The sequence below is a fragment of the Dendrobates tinctorius genome, unplaced genomic scaffold (assembly GCF_039654945.1).
Source record: "Dendrobates tinctorius isolate UK_male_01 unplaced genomic scaffold, ASM3965494v1 ptg000189l, whole genome shotgun sequence".
NCBI lineage: Eukaryota > Metazoa > Chordata > Amphibia > Anura > Dendrobatidae > Dendrobates > Dendrobates tinctorius.
Genome location: NW_027361856.1, coordinates 7,265,455 through 7,283,750, shown reverse-complemented (window position 1 = coordinate 7,283,750; position 18,296 = coordinate 7,265,455). Strand labels below are relative to the sequence as shown.

Genomic DNA, 18,296 nt, shown 5'->3' with positions numbered 1-18,296 from the left:
CAACCCTCTCACCCTGTAAGATGCCTCTTGCCGCTGTGGGCCCGTTTTCTCATCTCCTAGGCTAAGCAGCACTCGCCCAGCCCTTCTGGTCACAGACAGATCTTCATCTTCCACTACACACATCGTTTTCTGCCACTCCCCAATGTGCCTCACTATGTGCTTGTACCGAGGATCGCCCAGAACCGGCTCAATTTTGAACCTTTGCTTTGTTGCAAGAACGATGGTCCCCCTGGAGAGAGGTGTGACATGAGGTATATACAGGCACTAGGACCAAATCTTTAGTTTTTAAATATTCAGCTATGATGTATTGGTTTGGGGCAGAGGAGCGCACCGATCAGCAGCACCCTGCCTGTAAGCAGAGGACCAAGAGCACCTAGGAGCGGCATCACCCCTGTAAACTGAGGACCAAGAGCACCAAGGAGGGGCACCACCACGCATGCAAAGGGCCAAAAGCACCAAGGAGGGGCACCACCCTGTACGCACTGAGGAGCAGCATCGCTCCCGTATATAGAGGCCCGAGCACACTGAGGAGCAGCATTGCTCCCGTATACAGAGGGCCGAGCGCACTGAGGAGCAGAATCACCCCCCATAAATAGAGGGCCGAGCGCACTGACGAGCAGCATCACCCCCATATATAGAGGGCCGTGTGCACTGAGGAGCAGCATCACCCCCTGTATTAAGGGCCGAGAGCACTGTGTCATGATCCAGGTTGGATTATGACAGATAAATGCACTAGTAACCTTTTTTTCTTCCTTCAAGCCTTTGGCTTTAAGGTAGTTTTGCCCTCGGTGGCCATTAGGGTCATTGCACTGTGGTGATTTCAGTTCTAGTTTTGCCCCCGGTGGCCGTTAGGGTCATTGCACTCTAGTTACTTTAGTTTAGTGCACGTGATGATGAAGCAGGTGTGATTGCTGGCTCTTACCTATAAAAGAGTATCAGGTGGTTGCAATCACTGTTGGTGATATTGCTCATTTCAACCATCCTTGGTGGAGGAAGGATCTAGAGAGAGTTCCTGGCAGCTCAGTCAGAGCCCTGGTGTGGAAGGAGCTAGAGAGAGTTCCTTGCAGCTCTGACAAAGCTGGTGAAGCAGCAGCTATTCTGGAGTAAAGCTGCATTTTGGTGGTGGACTCTGTTGCTGGGAGCAAGAGCAACAGAGCAAAGCTAAGTGGTGTTACCCCTGTTTTGTAACTTTCCTTTGGTGTGTTTCAGTGCAGTGGTGGGATTAGCTTCTGCACCGTCCATTTCACTAGAAAGGGCTAGGTGCAGGGCGAGCTAGGATTTTTAGGTTCCTGATCGGCGCTCGGTGCGGAACCGGCCTAGGGAATGTTAGGAGTGTAGAGACACTGACTCAGGGGAGTGCAGGAGGTCTCCAAGTCCCCGTTCCCTATCGCAGGGCCATCTGTTGTGAATGGGTCACCGAGGAGAAAAAAGCTAAACAAGCTAAGTCACAGAAAACCAGAGAGGTTGGTAACTATGTAGATTGCAGATCCCTGATCTTACCACACAACTAGCAGAAGCCGTGGAGCGTGCCTACGATGTTCCTAGATGCCTCGTCACGGCCGGAGGACTAAATAAGCCTAAAGCAAGAAAAGGGAAAACTAACTGCCCCAGAGCAGACCCCAAAGGAATAGATAGCCCCCACACATGTATTGACGGTGAAACAAGATGAAGGCACAAACACAGGCAGGAAAATAGGCTGAGCAAATGATGGGGCCCAAACTAACTAGACAGAAAAGGAAAGGAGAGACACTGTCTGCAACCTGCAAAAAACCCTACAAAATCATGTCCAACACTTCTGATAGCAAAATTAACCCTGAAGAAACTAGACTTCTCCCACTATATCAGCACTCTGAAATATTCTGAGACAGAGCAAAAAGAGACAAAACTAGTAAGGGACAAAAGGCCAATTGGCAAAATACTGATAAATAAGAGTGGAAATTCAGCTCAGCCCCCAGCAGGGGCTGGCTGACCACACCAAAAAACTGAATAGACCAACAAAATCAAGCGTGAACATTAGCAGAAAAACTTAGCTTTAGATGACTGGAACAGAGTTGAAAACCAAGAGCTGACAAGCCAGAAGGAATCACCAGCAACTGAATAGGGCGTCGGCTGTCTTAAATCCAATCTGAGACTCCTGAGATCCAATCGTCATCCTCATTCTCAGGTGGCTGATCTCCACCGATCAAATCAGCCTCCCTACCACCTGTTACCACCAGAGGGAGTCTGGAAGAAGAAATCACAACTGGTGAACCAGAGAATGAACTCACAACAGTACCCCCCCTGGAGAAGGGGTCACCGAACCCTCATCCACGCCACCAGGACGATCAGGATGGGCCCAGTGAAAAGCACGAACCAATCTATTGGCATGAATATCGGAGGCAGAGACCCAAGAATTATCCTCCTGACCATAACCCTTCCATTTGACCAAATACTGGAGTCTCCGTCTAACCAAACGAGAATCCAATATTTTCTCTACCTCATATTCCACATTGCCTTCAACCAACACAGGGTCAGGAGGTGCTGCCATAGGAACCACTGGCTCAACAAACCTCTTCAACAGAGATTTGTGAAATACGTTATGGATCTTGAACGTAACTGGAAGAGCCAATCGAAACGAAACAGGATTAAGAATTTCCAAAATCTTATAAGGACCAATAAATCTTGGCTTAAATTTAGGAGATGCGACCTTCATAGGAATATTCTTAGACGATAACCAAACCATATCACCCACTTTAAACCGGGGACCAATGGTCCTATGCCGGTTGGAAAATCGCTGGGCCTTTTCCTAAGAGAGTGACAACTTATCCACCACTTGGTCCCATATCTGCTGCATTCTCTTAACCACAGTGTCCACACCTGGGCAGGACGAAGATTCCACTTGCCCTGAAGAGAATCGAGGATGAAACTCAAAATTACAGAAAAAGGGTGACATCAAAGTGGCAGAACTAGCGCTATTGTTCATTGCAAATTCGGCCAAGGGCAAAAATGAGACCCAATCATCCTGATCAGCAGATATAAAACATCTCAAATAAGACTCCAAGGTCTGGCTTGTTCTCTCAGTCTGTCCATTGGTCTGGGGATGAAACGCGGAGGAGAAGGATAACTGAATTCCCAGATTGGAACAAAAGGCTTTCCAGAATCTGGAAACAAACTGGACTCCTCTGTCGGACACAATATTCTCAGGAATCTCATGTAACCGAACCACCTGTTGTAAAAACAAAGGCACCAAGTCGGCGGAAGATGGCAACTTTGGGAGTGGTACAAGATGGACCATCTTCGAAAATCTATCACAAATCACCCAGATAACAGTCATTCTCTGAGAGACAGGAAGATCAGAAATAAAATCCATTGAGATATGGGTCCATGGCCTCTTGGGCACCGGCAAGGGCATCAGTAACCCACTAGAACGAGAACAGGGTTTAGACTGAGAACAAGTCCCACAGGACTGTACAAAGTTCCTGACGTCACGAGATAAGGCAGGCCACCAAAAGGACCGACTCACCAAATCTCTGGTACCAAAATACCTGGATGACCAGCCAATGCGGAGCAATGAATTTCAGACATCACTCTCTTTCTCCACTGGTCAGGAACATACAATTTTCCCATAGGGCAACGCTCAGGTTTATCTTCCTGAAATTTCTCCAGGGCGCGTCTCAAATCGGGCGAAATAGCAGAAAGAACTACCCCCTCACCTAGGATGGTAGTAGGCTCGGTCACACTAAGAGAATAGGCAAAGAAACTCCTAGAAAGGGCGTCTGCCTTAACATTCTTAGTGCCCGGAAGAAAAGAGACCACAAAATTAAAACGCGTGAAAAACAAAGCCCATCTAGCATGTCTAGGATTCAAGCGTTTGGCCGACGCCAGATAAATCAAATTCTTGTGATCGGTGAGGACCACAACTTGATGTCTAGCTCCCTCCAACCAATGTCTCCACTGCTCAAATGCCCACTTCATGGCCAACAATTCCTGATTCCCCACGTCATAGTTGCGTTCAGATGGGGAGAACTTTCGAGAAAAGAAGGCACAGGGATTCATCTTAGAAGTCACAGGGTCTTTTTGGGACAAAACAGCTCCTGCACCAATCTCAGAAGCATCTACCTCCACCTGAAATGGAAGTGAGACATCAGGTTGCCGTAAAACTGGAGCTGAAGTAAATCTCTGCTTAAGCGCCTGAAATGCTGAGATAGCCTCAGGAGACCAATTCAGCACATCAGCACCCTTCTTGGTCAGATCAGTCAGTGGTTTGACAATACCAGAAAAATTACCTATAAATTTACGATAGAAATTAGCAAAACCCAAAAACTTCTGGAGGGCCTTCAAAAAAGTAGGCTGAACCCAATCATAAATGGCCTGTACCTTGGCTGGGTCCATTTCAATAGTCGATGGAGATAAGATAAATCCCAAAAATGAAATCCTCTGAACACCAAAGAGGCATTTCGATCCCTTAACAAACAGGGAATTCTCCCTCAAAATCCGGAATACAGTCCGGACGTATTCCACATGAGAATCCCAATCACTAGAAAAGATCAAAATATCATCCAGATAGATGATCAAAAACTTATCTACAAAGTCTCGAAAAATATAATTCATAAAGGACTGGAAGACAGAAGGGGCATTAGTGAGCCCAAAAGGCATCACCAGGTACTCAAAATGTCCCTCCGGAGTATTAAACGCCGTCTTCCATTCATCCCCATGCTTGATGCGAATAAGATTATACGCCCCCCCTGAGGTCAAGCTTAGTAAACCAGCAGACACTCTTAACTCTGGAGAATAAATCAGACATCAGAGGTAACGGGTACTGATATTTATAACAGTCATCTTGTTAAGGGAACGATAATCAATACACGGTCTTAATGAACCATCTTTCTTGGCCACAAAAAAAAAACCCAGCACCTAAAGGTGACGAGGATGGTCTAATATGACCCTTCTCCAATGACTCCTTAATATAGGATCACATAGCATCATGTTCAGGTACTGATAAGTTGAAAAGCCGACCCTTGGGAAATTTACACCCAGGCATCAACTCAATTGCACAGTCAACTCCTATGAGGAGGCAAAGACGCAGACTTGCGCTCACTAAATACATCAGAAAAATCGGCTAATCAGGAATATCATGAGACTGAGGAAAGGTGGAGAAAACAGGAGCGTCCCTAAGAACACACTGACAACCCCAACTCACCACAGACCCAGATTTCCAATCCAAAACTGGATTATGAGTTTGCAACCAAGGAAACCCCAGAACAATAGTATCATGCAGATTATGCAGCACCAAAAATTTACAATTTTCTTGGTGGTCTGGGGCAACTCGCATTGTCACCTGGGTCCAAAACTGAGGTTTATTTTCCGCCAAAGGAGTCACATCAATACCCCTCAAAGGAATAGGCGTCCACAGCGGCGTCATGGAAAAACCACAACGTTTATCAAAGTCCAAATCCATCAGATTCAACGCTGCTCCTGAATCCACAAAAGCCTTCGTGGAAAACGTGGATAAGGAGCAGATCAGAGTAATTGCCAAAAGGAACTTAGGTTGTATACTGCCCACAGCAAATGTGTGTGCAAAACGTTTCTCTCATTTTGGGCAGACAGAAATAATATGAGAGGCGTCTCCACAGAAAAAACACAGCTTATTACGCCTTCTAAACTCCTGACGTTGCGCCCTAGATAAAACCCCATCACATTGCATAGGTTCAGACGTTTGTTCAAAAGGTGGCAGCGCCTCCCGTGTAGTTTTACGTTCAAGTAAACGCCGATCAACTTGAATGGCTAATGACATAGAATCATCCAGACCAGAGGGAACAGGAAATCCCACCATAACATCTTTTACGGTCTTTGATAAACCCTTCCGAAAGAGAGCTGCCAATGCACTATCATTCCATGTAGTAAGGACCGCCCACTTTTGGAATTTTTGACTGTATAACTCTGCAGAATCCTGACCCTGGTTTAATGCCAACAGGGTTCTCTCAGCTTGACCAACGGCATTAGGTTCATCATCCAACAACCCCAAGGCTTGAAAAAATGCATCCACATTAGTCAGAATAGGATTTTCAGGTGTCAGAGAAAAAGCCCAATCCTGGGGATCGCCGAGCAGCAAGGAGATTACAATTTTAACCTGCTGCACAGAGCTCCCCGATGAGTTAGGCTTCAAGGCCAGAAATAATTTACAATTATTCTTAAAATTCAGAAATTTAGACCGATCCCCAGAAAACACATCAGGAGTAGGGATCTTAGGTTCAGCAGCATGTGACTGAATGAGGTAGGTGGAAATTCCCTGCAGTTGAGCAGCCAGCTGCTCCACGGTCAGACAATTGCTTAATCTCCATTAGGAAAAAGAAAAAAAAAAATTCTCCTACGGCCCCAGAGAAAAAAAGGGAAAAAATATATAAAAAAAAAAAATTGACCCTTTTTTTTTTTAACAACTTTTTCCTGCTTTTGAGTACCCTAGAATCTGCGGTATGGCTGGTGATTCTGTTAAGAATGGGTCACCGAGGAGAAAACAGCTAAACAAGCTAAGTCACAGAAAACCAGAGAGGTTGGTAACTATGCAGATTGCAGATCCCTGATCTTACCACACAACTAGCAGTAGCCGTGGAGCGTGCCTACGATGTTCCTAGATGCCTCGTCACGGCGGGAGGACTAAATAAACCTAAAGCAAGAAAAGGGAAAACCAACTACCCCAGAGCAGACCCCAAAGGAATAGATAGCCCCCACACATGTATTGACGGTGAAACAAGATGAAGGCACAAACACAGGCAGGAAAATAGGCTGAGCAAATGATGGGGCCCAAACTAACTAGACAGAAAAGGAAAGGAGAGACACAGTCTGCAGCCTGCAAAAAACCCTACAAAATCATGTCCAACACTTCTGATAGCAAAATTAACCCTGAAGTCACTAGACTTCTCCCACTTTATCAGCACTCTGAAATATTATGAGACAGAGCAAAAAGAGACCGAACTAGTAAGGGACAAAAAGCCAATTGGCAAAATACTGAAAAATTAGAGTGGAAATTCAGCACAGCCCCCAGCAGGGGCTGGCTGACCACACCAAAAAACTGAATAGACCAACAAAATCAAGTGTGAACATTAGCAGAAAAACTTAGCTTTAGATGACTGGAACAGAGTTGAAAACCAAGAGCTGACAAGCCAGAAGGAATCACCAGCAACTGAATAGGGCGTCAGCTGTCTTAAATCCAATATGAGACTCCTGAGATCCAATCGTCATCCTCATTCTCAGGTGGCAGATCTCCACCGATCAAATCAGCCTCTCTACCTCCTGTTACCACCAGAGGGAGTCTGGAAGGAGAACTCACAACGGGTGAACCAGAGAATGAACTCACAACAGCCCTCCATTGTAATTGCTTTCCTGGTTTTCCCCTTTTTTCTGAAATTCGCCCTGCTGGAGGCGGTGTATCCAGACATACGTGTACTACTGAAATTCGCTTGCTGGAGGCGGTGTATCCAGACATACGTGTACTACTGAAATTCGCCTGCTGGAGGCGGTGTATCCGGCTGCACGTTATATTATTTAAATTCGCCCTGCTGGAGGCAGTGTATCCAGGGTCACGTGTGCCATAGAAATTCGCCCTGCTGGAGGCGGTGTGTCCAGTCACACGTTGACCATCACACACTGAAGAGCAGCATCACCCACCCCGTATATAGAGGGCCGAGCGCACTGAGGAGCAGCACCGAACCCGTATATACAGTTGTGGCCAAAAGTATTGACACCCCTGCAATTTTGTCAGATAATACTCAGTTTCTTCCTGAAAATTATTGCAAACACAAATTCTTTGTTATTATTATCTTCATTTAATTTGTCTTAAATGAAAAAACACAAAAAGAATTGTCCTAAAGCCAAATTGGATATAATTCCACACCAAACATAAAAAAAAAAAGAGGGTGGACAAAAGTATTGGCACTGTTCGAAAAATCATGTGATGCTTCTCTAATTTGTGTAATTAACAGCACCTGTAACTTACCTGTTGTACCTAACAGTTGTTGGCAATAACTAAATCACACTTGCAGCCAGTTGACATGGATTAAAGTTGACTCAACCTCTGTCCTGTGTCCTTGTGTGTACCACATTGAGCATGGAGTAAAGAAGACCAAAGAACTGTCTGAGGACTTGAGAAACTAAATTGTGAGGAAGCATGAGCAATCTCAAGGCTACAAGTCCATCTCCAAAGACCTGAATGTTCCTGTGTCTACCGTGCGCAGTGTCATCAAGAAGTTTAAAGCCCATGGCACTGTGGCTAACCTCCCTAGATGTGGACGGAAAAGAAAAATTGACAAGAGATTTTAACGCAAGATTGTGCGGATGTTGGATAAAGAACCTCGACTAACATCCAAACAAGTTCAAGCTGCCCTGCAGTCCGAGGGTACAACAGTGTCAACCCGTACTATCCGTCGGCGTCTGACTGAAAAGGGACTGTATGGTAGGAGACCCAGGAAGACCCCATTTCTTACCCCGAGACATAAAAAAAGCCAGGCTGGAGTTTGCCAAAACTTACCTGAAAAAGCCTAAAACATTTTGGAAGAATGTTCTCTGGTCAGATGAGACAAAAGTAGAGCTTTTTGGGCAAAGGCATCAACATAGAGTTTACAGGAGAAAAAAAGAGGCATTCGAAGAAAAAAAACACGGTCCCTACAGTCAAACATGGCTGAGGTTCCCTGATGTTTTGGGGTTGCTTTGCTGCCTCTGGCACTGGACTGCTTGACCGTGTGCATGGCATTATGAAGTCTGAAGACTACCAACAAATTTTGCAGCATAATGTAGGGCCCAGTGTGAGAAAGCTGGGTCTCCCTCAGAGGTCATGGGTCTTCCAGCAGGACAATGACCCAAAACACACTTCAAGAAGCGCTAGAAAATGGTTTGAGAGAAAGCACTGGAGACTTCTAAGGTGGCCAGCAATGAGTCCAGACCTGAATCCCATAGAACACCTGTGGAGAGATCTAAAAATGGCAGTTTGCAGAAGGCACCCTTCTAATATCAGGGACCTGGAGCAGTTTGCCAAAGAAGAATGGTCTAAAATTCCAGCAGAGCATTGTAAGAAACTCATTGATGGTTACCGGAAGCGGTTGGTCGCAGTTATTTTGGCTAAAGGTTGGGCAACCAAGCATTAGGCTGAGGGTGCCAATACTTTTGTCTGGCCCATTTTTGGAGTTTTGTGTGAAATGATCAATGTTTTGCTTTTTGCTTCATTCTCTTTTGTGTTTTTTCATTTAAGACAAATTAAATGAAGATAATAATACCAAAGAATTTGTGATTGCAATCATTTTCAGGAAGAAACTGAGTATTATCTGACAAAATTGAAGGGTGTCAATACTTTTGGCCACAACTGTTGAAGGCCCAGCACACTGAGGAGCAGCACCGCCCCTGTATATAGATGGACTAGCGCACTGAGGAGCAGCATCACCCCTGTATATAGAATGGCCTAGCGCACTGAAGAGCTGCTCCGCCCCTGTATATAGATGGCCATGCGCAGAGGAGCAGCACCACCACCGTATATAGAGGGCAGAGTGCACTGAGAAGCAGCATCACCCTCATATATAGAGGGCCAAGAGCACTGAGGAGCGGCACCACCCTTGTATGCAAAGGGTCGAGTGCATCGAGGAGCGGCACCACCTCTGTATGCAAAGGGCCAAGAGCACTGAGGAGCGGCACCACCCCAATATATAGAGGACTGAGAGCACTGAAGAGCGGCACCACCCCTGTATGCAAAGGGCTGAGAGCACCAAGGAACAGCACCACCCCTGTATGCAAAGGGCCGAGAGCAATGAGGATCAGCACCACTCCTGTATGCAAAGGGCGGAGAGCACTGAGGAACGGTATCGCCTCCATATGCAAAGGGCTGAGACCACCGAAAAGTAGCACAACCACAGTATGCAGAAGACAGAGTGCACTGAGGAGCAGAATCACCACCGTATATAGAGGGCCGAGCGCACTGTAGAGCAGCATTACCGCATATAGAGAGGGCCGAGCGCACTGAGGAGCAGCATCCTTCCCATATATAGAGGGCAGAGCGCACTGAGGAGCAGCATCGCCTCCCGTATATGGAGGGCCGAGCGCACTGAGGAGCAGCATCACCCCCTGTATATAGAGGGCCGAGCGCACTGAGGAGCAGCATCGCCCCGTGTATAGAGGGCCGAGCGTACTGAAGTGCAGCAACCCCCCGTATATAGAGGGCCGAGAGCACTGAGGAGCAGCACCGCCCCCGTATGTAGAGGGCCCAGCGCACTGAGGAGCAGCATCACCCCCTGTATATAGAGGGCCGAGCGCACTGAGGAGCAGCACCGCCCCCGTATATAGAGGGCCCAACACACTGAGGAGCAGCACCGCCCCCGTATATAGAGGGCACAACACACTGAGGAGCAGCATCACCCCCTGAATATAGAGGGCCAAGCGCACTGAGGAGCAGCACCGCCCCCCGTATATAAAAGGCCGAGCGCATTGAGGAGCAGCATCCTTCCCATATATAGAGAGCCGAGCGCACTGAGGAGCAGTATCGCCCCCGTGTATAGAGGGCCGAGAGCAATGAGGAGCAGCACCGCCCCTGTATATAGAGGGCCCAGCGCACACTGAGGAGCAGCATCCCCCCGTATATAAAAGGCCGAGTGCACTGAGGAGCAGCATCGTTCCCATAGATAGAGGGCCGCTGTTCAAAGAGGACATGTTCTTAGACTTGATGTTCATTCAAACCAAGTCTAAGAACATGTCCTGTTTGAAACGTGTATGGTGAATATATGTCCTTTTTTCCTGCCATGTCCCCCCCCCCTTTTTTCCAAATATGTTTTAGCAGATGTTTTTGGATATTTCTTTTTTAAATGAACAAGAATAAATCTTGGATTTTATCTGTAACGTATCAGGAGCTGGATCAATTTAATTTTCTTGCATCTGAGGAGCATCACCCCCGTATGAAGTGCACTGAGGAGCGGCATGTTACTTCACTGCTATTGGTTATATACCTGATTCCGGAGCACAGACTGAGGCTGCTCCAGGGACCCTCACCTCCCGCCGGCCTTCCGTGATAATAGCAGCTTACCTGGAAGAAGAGGAGAGAAATCATCCCATATTCGGGGGTCCCGCAGCCTTTTGGCCCCTCACCAAGCCAAGCTCTGGTTGGTATGGTGATAAGCTGCTCAGATGAGTAACATGTCTCTGGCCAAGCCCTGGGTGTAACCTATGAGCCCTCACTTTTGGCAGCCTCTGCTCCCTCACACCCGTCCCATCAGGAAGGTAATAGCTTAGTGTGTGGACATCGGGGACCAGCTGTCTGAAAGAGAAGAAGGGGTTAATATGGAGTGGTGGTGGACCCTGTACAGCACTATACAGTATATACCCGCCATAGAGATATATAGATACAATTGGCTGTGTCCTCCGCAGCTTACATCCTCGTCTCCACATTATAACTCCCAGACTGACACACTGTAACAAAGCCATAGCTGTGAAAAGCATGAGGTCAGCTTACAGGCTGGGCACCAGTATCCGGCCTGCAGTGGCTTCCTGCCGGCTTCCTATGGACAGGGTCCTCAGTCCCCCTGCCTCCAACCTCCTCAAAGGGCGAGCAGAGGAAACACAACGCCCGGGACACATAGTAAGTAGAAACGCCCATCATTGTGTCTGGACCCCCAACCCAAGCTGTCCGCATCCCTGGAACCCAACTTACACCTACGGCATAGAGCCAAGTGCACCCCCATTGCCCCACCGTCTACCCATATCCCCAAACACGTCCACTCACACTCAGTCCCCCCATATCCCCACACAATTCCACTCACACTCCATTCTCCCCACATCCCCAGACATGTCCACTCACACTCCGTTCCCACCATATCCCCAGACACGTCCACTCACACTCCGTTCCTCCCGTATCCCCAGACACGTCCACTCACACTCCGTTCCCCCCATATCCCCAGACACGTCCACTCACACTCAGTTCACCATATCCCCAGACACGTCCACTCACATTCAGTCCCCCCATATCCACAGACACGTCCACTCACACTCCGTCCCCCCCATATCCCCATCCTCCGGCCCTCTATATCCTCCAACATACCCAGACATGTCCACCTACACTCCGTGCCCACCACATCCCCAGACACATCCACCCACCAACCCCCATAACCCCAGACATGTCCACCACACTTCGCCCCCCCAAATATCCCCAGATATGTCCTCCCCATCCTCCGGCCCTCACATATCCCACCAATGCCCTCAAACGCGTCCGCCCACCCTCCATGCCCCCCACATCCCCAGACACATCCACTCACCGACCCCCACATCCCTAGACACGTCAACCCACACTCCGTCCCCCCCATATTCCCAGACACGTCCCCTCAAACTCCGTCCCCCCATATCCCTAGACACGTCCCCCCACACTCCGTCTCCCCCATATCCCCAGACACGTCCCCCCATCCTCCGGCCCCCTATATCCCCCAACATACCCAGACACGTCCATCTACACTCCGTGCCCACATCCCCAGACACGTCAACCCACACTACCTCCCCCTCATATCCCAGACACGTCTCCCCCACACTCAGTCTCACTCATATCCCCACACATCCCCCCCACACTCTGTCCCCAGATATGTACACCCACACTCCGTCTCCCTCATATCCACAGACACATCCACCCCGACTCTGTCCCCCATATCCCCAGACATGTCTACCCACACTGCTTCCCCCTCATACCCCACAACATACCCAGACGCGTACATCCACATTCCAACCCCCCCCCCCATATCCCCAGATCAGCCCCCCAAATATCCCCAGACACCCCACCTCCGGCCCCCCCATATTCCCAGACACATTCCCCCACATATACGTCCCCAAGTCACCGGTTACGTTGCAGTTCCAGGACGATGGAGCTTCCATTTATTTCCATTCTCAGCTGCAGCAGATCAGGAAGAGCCTGAAGGAGAAAAGATTACAGAGACTCACACTAGAGGACAACAGAGCGCACTATCTACACTGGAGATATAAATGACCAGGCTATGGGAGGCAGTGGTATGTATGGCAGGCTATCCCATACGTGGTACAGCGCACACCAGGCTGGCCCTTCTGGCACGGCGACGGACGCGCGAGGATGGCCCTTCTGGCACGGCGACGGACGCGCGAGACTGGCCCTTCTGGCACGGCGACGGACGCGCGAGGCTGGCTTCTGGCATATTTGTGTACAGCGGACAGTCTCTATACACCACAGGTACAAGACGGCCAGTGGCAGCCTCAGCAGTGAGGGTGATCATAGGACATGCCACGGGTGGAGCGCCTCCCTTCCCCCTTTCTTCTGTTATCATTGTTCCAGGGTGCAGAGGAAGGAACCCCTCCCTATGAAGTCAGCCGGCAGCGGACATTTCTGACAGCCATGGTCACTGATAGAGGAAGTGCCTCATTCCTTCCAGAGGAGGCAGAAGAGCGCCCCCGAGGGGCCACACTTGACCTGCACCACTCCTGTAACGCATACAAACAGGTGAGTGCAGCAACCTACACATGTGATGGGCCCACCTGCAGAGCGTCCTCCAGGGCCAGCGGGCGGCTGGCGAGGCTCAGCTCCAAGTACACTTCCCAGTACGGTGTCTGAAGAGATGCAGAGGGGTCCTCATCTACAACAAAAAGGACCAGGGTTATGTTGGAGTCGGGGGCTGTGTCCCCACAATGGTCGGCCACAATGGTCGGGACTGAAAAATATCCACTATGTACAGTATCTCTCCACATATAAATAAAATCTAGCTCCCCAGGTGCAGACGGACCCCCACTCCTCCCGGCACTACTGCTTGGCCTCTGCTCCAGCACTGGAGGGGTTACAGACCAGAGAGAGCACATCACTAGGTGGAGCAGATTGTCTCATCCACATCCGGCGCTAATGGGGACCTGGGAAACCCAGACTGAGGGTCCCGCCCAGCGCCCCCTCATAACTGGCTGCACTTGACAGCATAAACCTGTTCCCCCCGACTCATAACGAGAGAAGGATAGAAGAAATCCCCTCATCGAACGCCCCCGACACCGGTCACATCTGGAGCATAAGGAAGGCATGTCTGTGTGAACAAAGAAACAGCACCAGGACACCGCGACAGATCCGCACCGGCAGACACACAGAGGACTGCACCAACACACCGCAACAGGTCCATACCAGTATACACACAGAGGACTACACCAACACAACACAACAGGTCCATACCAGTATACACACGGAGGACTACACCAACACACCGCAACAGGTCCATACCAGTATAAACACAGAGGACTACACCAACACACCGCAACAGGTCCACACCAGCATACACACAGAGGACTACACCAACACACCGCAACAGGTCCATACCAGTATACACACAGAGGACTACACCAACACACCGCAACAGGTCCATACCAGCATACACACGGAGGACTACACCAACACACCGCAACAGGTCCATACCAGTATACACACAGAGGACTACACCAACACACCGCAACAGGTCCACACCAGCATACACACGGAGGACTACACCAACACACCGCAACAGGTCCATACCAGTATACACACAGAGGACTACACCAACACACCGCAACAGGTCCACACCAGCATACACACAGAGGACTACACCAACACACCGCAACAGGTCCATACCAGTATACACACAGAGGACTGCACCAACACACCGCAACAGGTCCACACTAGCATACACAGAGGACTGCACCAACACACCGCAACAGGTCCACACCAACATACACACAGAGGACTGCACCAACACACCGCAACAGGTCCACACCAGCATACACACAGAGAACTACACCAACACACCGCAACAGGTCCATACCAGTATACACACAGAGGACTGCACCAACACACCGCAACAGGTCCACACTAGCATACACACAGAGGACTGCACCAACACACTGCAACAGGTCCACACCAGCATACACACAGAGGACTACACCAACACACCGCAAAAGGTCCATACCAGTATACACACAGAGGACTGCACCAACACACCGCGACAGGTCAGCACCGGCAGACACACACCTCGACAGGTCCGCACCAGCACACACAGAGGACTGCACCAATACACTGCGACGAGTCCACACCGACATACACAGAAGATTGCACCAACACACCGCAACAGGTCCACACCAGCACACACACAGAGGACTACACCAACATACCATGACAGGTCAGCACCGGCACACACACAGAGGACTGCACCAGCACTCCGTGACAAGTTCACACCGTCAAATACAGAGGACTGCACCAGCACACACACACACACACACACAGAGGACTGCACCAACACACCACGGAGAGTCCACACCGACATACACAGTGGACTGCACCAACACACCAGCATACATACAGAGGACTGCACCAACATACCAAGACAGGTCAGCACCGACAGACACACAGAGGACTGCACAAACACACACACCGCCACAGGTCTGCACCAACCCACCACGATAGGTCCGCATCCGTAAACACACAGAGGACTGCACCAACACACACACCACCACAGGTCTGCACCAACCCACCACGATAGGTCCGCATCCGTAGACACACAGAGGACTGCACCAACACAGACACTGCAACAGATCTCCTCACCCCCCACACACAGTGACAGATCTCCTCACCCCCCCACACACACAGTGACAGATCTCCTAACCCCCACACACACAGTGACAGATCTCCTAACCCCCACACACACAGTGACAGATCTCCTAACCTCCCCCCCCACACACACACAGTGACAGATCTCCTAACCCCCACACACACAGTGATAAATCTCCTAACCCCCCTCCCCACACACATAGTGACAGATCTCCTCATCCCCCTCCCCACACATAGAGACAGATCACCCCCCCACACACACAGTGACAGATCTCCTAACCCCCCCCACACACACAGTGACAGATCTCCTAACCCCCCCACACACACACAGTGACAGATCTCCTAACCCCCCCCCCCCACACACACACACACACACAGTGGCAGATCTCCTAAACCCCCCCCACACACAGTGGCAGATCTCCTAAACCCCCCACACACACACACACAGTGGCAGATCTCCTAAACCCCCCACACACACACACAGTGGCAGATCTTCTAAACCCCCCCCCCCACACACACACACACAGTGGCAGATCTCCTAACCCCCCACACACACAGTGGCAGATCTCCTAACCCCCCCAGACACACACACAGTGACAGATCTCCTAACCCCCCCACTCACATAGTGACAGATCTAATCACCCCCCCACACACACACAGTGACAGATCTCCTAACCCCCCACACACACAGTGACAGATCTCCTTTCCACACACACAGTGACAGATCTCCTTTCCACACACACAGTGACAGATCTCCTCTCCACACACACAGTGACAGATCTCCTCTCCACACACACACACACACAGTGACAGATCTCCTCTCCACACACACAGTGACAGATCTCCTCTCCCCACACACACACACAGTGACAGATCTCCTCTCCCCACCCACACAGTGACAGATCTCCTCTCCACACACACACACACACAGTGACAGATCTCCTCTCCACACACTGACAGATCTCCTCTCCACACACTGACAGATCTCCTCTCCACACACACAGTGACAGATCTCCTCTCCACACACACACAGTGACAGATCTCCTCTCCACACACACACACAGTGACAGATCTCCTCTCCACACACACACACACACACACACACACACACACACACACACACACAGTGACAGATCTCCTCTCCACACACACACACAGTGACAGATCTCCTCTCCACACACACACACACACACACAGTGCCAGATCTCCTCTCCACACACACAGTGACACATCTCCTCTCCACACACACAGTGACAGATCTCCTCTCCACACACACAGACAGATCTCCTCTCCACACACACAGTGACAGATCTCCTCTCCACACACACACACAGTGACAGATCTCCTCTCCACACACACACACAGTGACAGATCTCCTCTCCACACACACACACAGTGACAGATCTCCTCTCCACACACACACACAGTGACAGATCTCCTCTCCACACACACACACAGTGACAGATCTCCTCTCCCCACACACACACACAGTGACAGATCTCCTCTCCACACACACACTGACAGATCTCCTCTCCACACACACAGTGACAGATCACACACACACACACACACAGTGACAGATCTCCTCTCCACACACACACACACACTGACAGATCTCCTCTCCACACACACACACACACACAGTGACAGATCTCCTCTCTCCACACACACACACAGTGACAGATCTCCTCTCCACACACACAGTGACAGATCTCCTCTCCACACACACACAGTGACAGATCTCCTCTCCACACACACACAGTGACAGATCTCCTCTCCACACACACACAGTGACAGATCTCCTCTCCCCACACACACAGTGACAGATCTCCTCTCCACACACACAGTGACAGATCTCCTCTCCACACACACACACACACACACACACACACACACACACAGTGACAGATCTCCTCTCCACACACACACACAGTGACAGATCTCCTCTCCACACACACACAGTGACAGATCTCCTCTCCACACACACACAGTGACAGATCTCCTCTCTCCACACACACACAGTGACAGATCTCCTCTCTCCACACACACACACAGTGACAGATCTCCTCTCTCCACACACACAGTGACAGATCTCCTCTCCACACACACAGTGACAGATCTCCTCTCCCCACACACACACACACACACACAGTGACAGATCTCACACACACACTTGTCACACTTATTGCCTCCATCACTGACCTGTCGGCCTTCCTTGGGTCCAGCCAGGATATCCCACCACCAGCCAGTATATCAGCAGCCAGAAGCCGGCCCTCATCCTCCGCTGTCAGCGGCCCGGCATTTGTGAGGCCAGCGAGGCCGGCCACCAGGACGGGAGCAGCGGAGGGAGGAAACGGGGCAGTGCTAATGACTGATGGGCGGAGCCTGAGTCTGCTTACTGAAAATCGGCCGCGAAAGCGAGTCGCGACCCGCTGACAATGAGAAATGACTGCAGTCTGCAGAGGACATGACACGAAGGAATATATAGGACCGGGCCTGGGGTGTGAGGGGAAGACAAAGCGGAGTATACAGCCAAGACTGGGCTGGGGGTGTGAGGGGAAGACCGGCGGAGTATACAGGACAGGACTGGGGGTGTGAGGGGAAGACCAGCGGAGTATACAGGACAGGACTGGGGGTGTGAGGGGAAGACAAAGCGGAGTATACAGCCAAGACTGGGCTGGGGGTGTGAGGGGAAGACCGGCGGAGTATACAGGGCAGGACTGGG

General features: G+C 50.2%; 1 protein-coding gene across 4 annotated transcripts in view; it reads right to left on the bottom strand.

Moving 5' to 3' along the window:
• The window catches only part of ADAM15 (ADAM metallopeptidase domain 15), a 39,959-nt gene extending 21,978 nt beyond the window's left edge, over positions 1-17,981 (bottom strand). For 2 of the 4 annotated variants that reach the window (XM_073552350.1, XM_073552351.1), the window contains exons 1-6: positions 17,774-17,981; positions 13,495-13,592; positions 12,828-12,901; positions 11,188-11,266; positions 10,959-11,035; positions 13-229 (exon numbers count right to left, since the gene is read on the bottom strand). In XM_073552350.1, the coding sequence (XP_073408451.1) occupies positions 13-229; positions 10,959-11,035; positions 11,188-11,266; positions 12,828-12,901; positions 13,495-13,592; positions 17,774-17,849 (621 nt within the window). In that variant the 5' untranslated portion in view covers positions 17,850-17,981. The remainder of the gene's footprint in view (positions 1-12; positions 230-10,958; positions 11,036-11,187; positions 11,267-12,827; positions 12,902-13,494; positions 13,593-17,773) is intronic. The other 2 variants (XM_073552349.1, XM_073552352.1) reach the window with 2 other exon arrangements.
• Between the last annotated feature and the right edge of the window lie 315 nt (positions 17,982-18,296).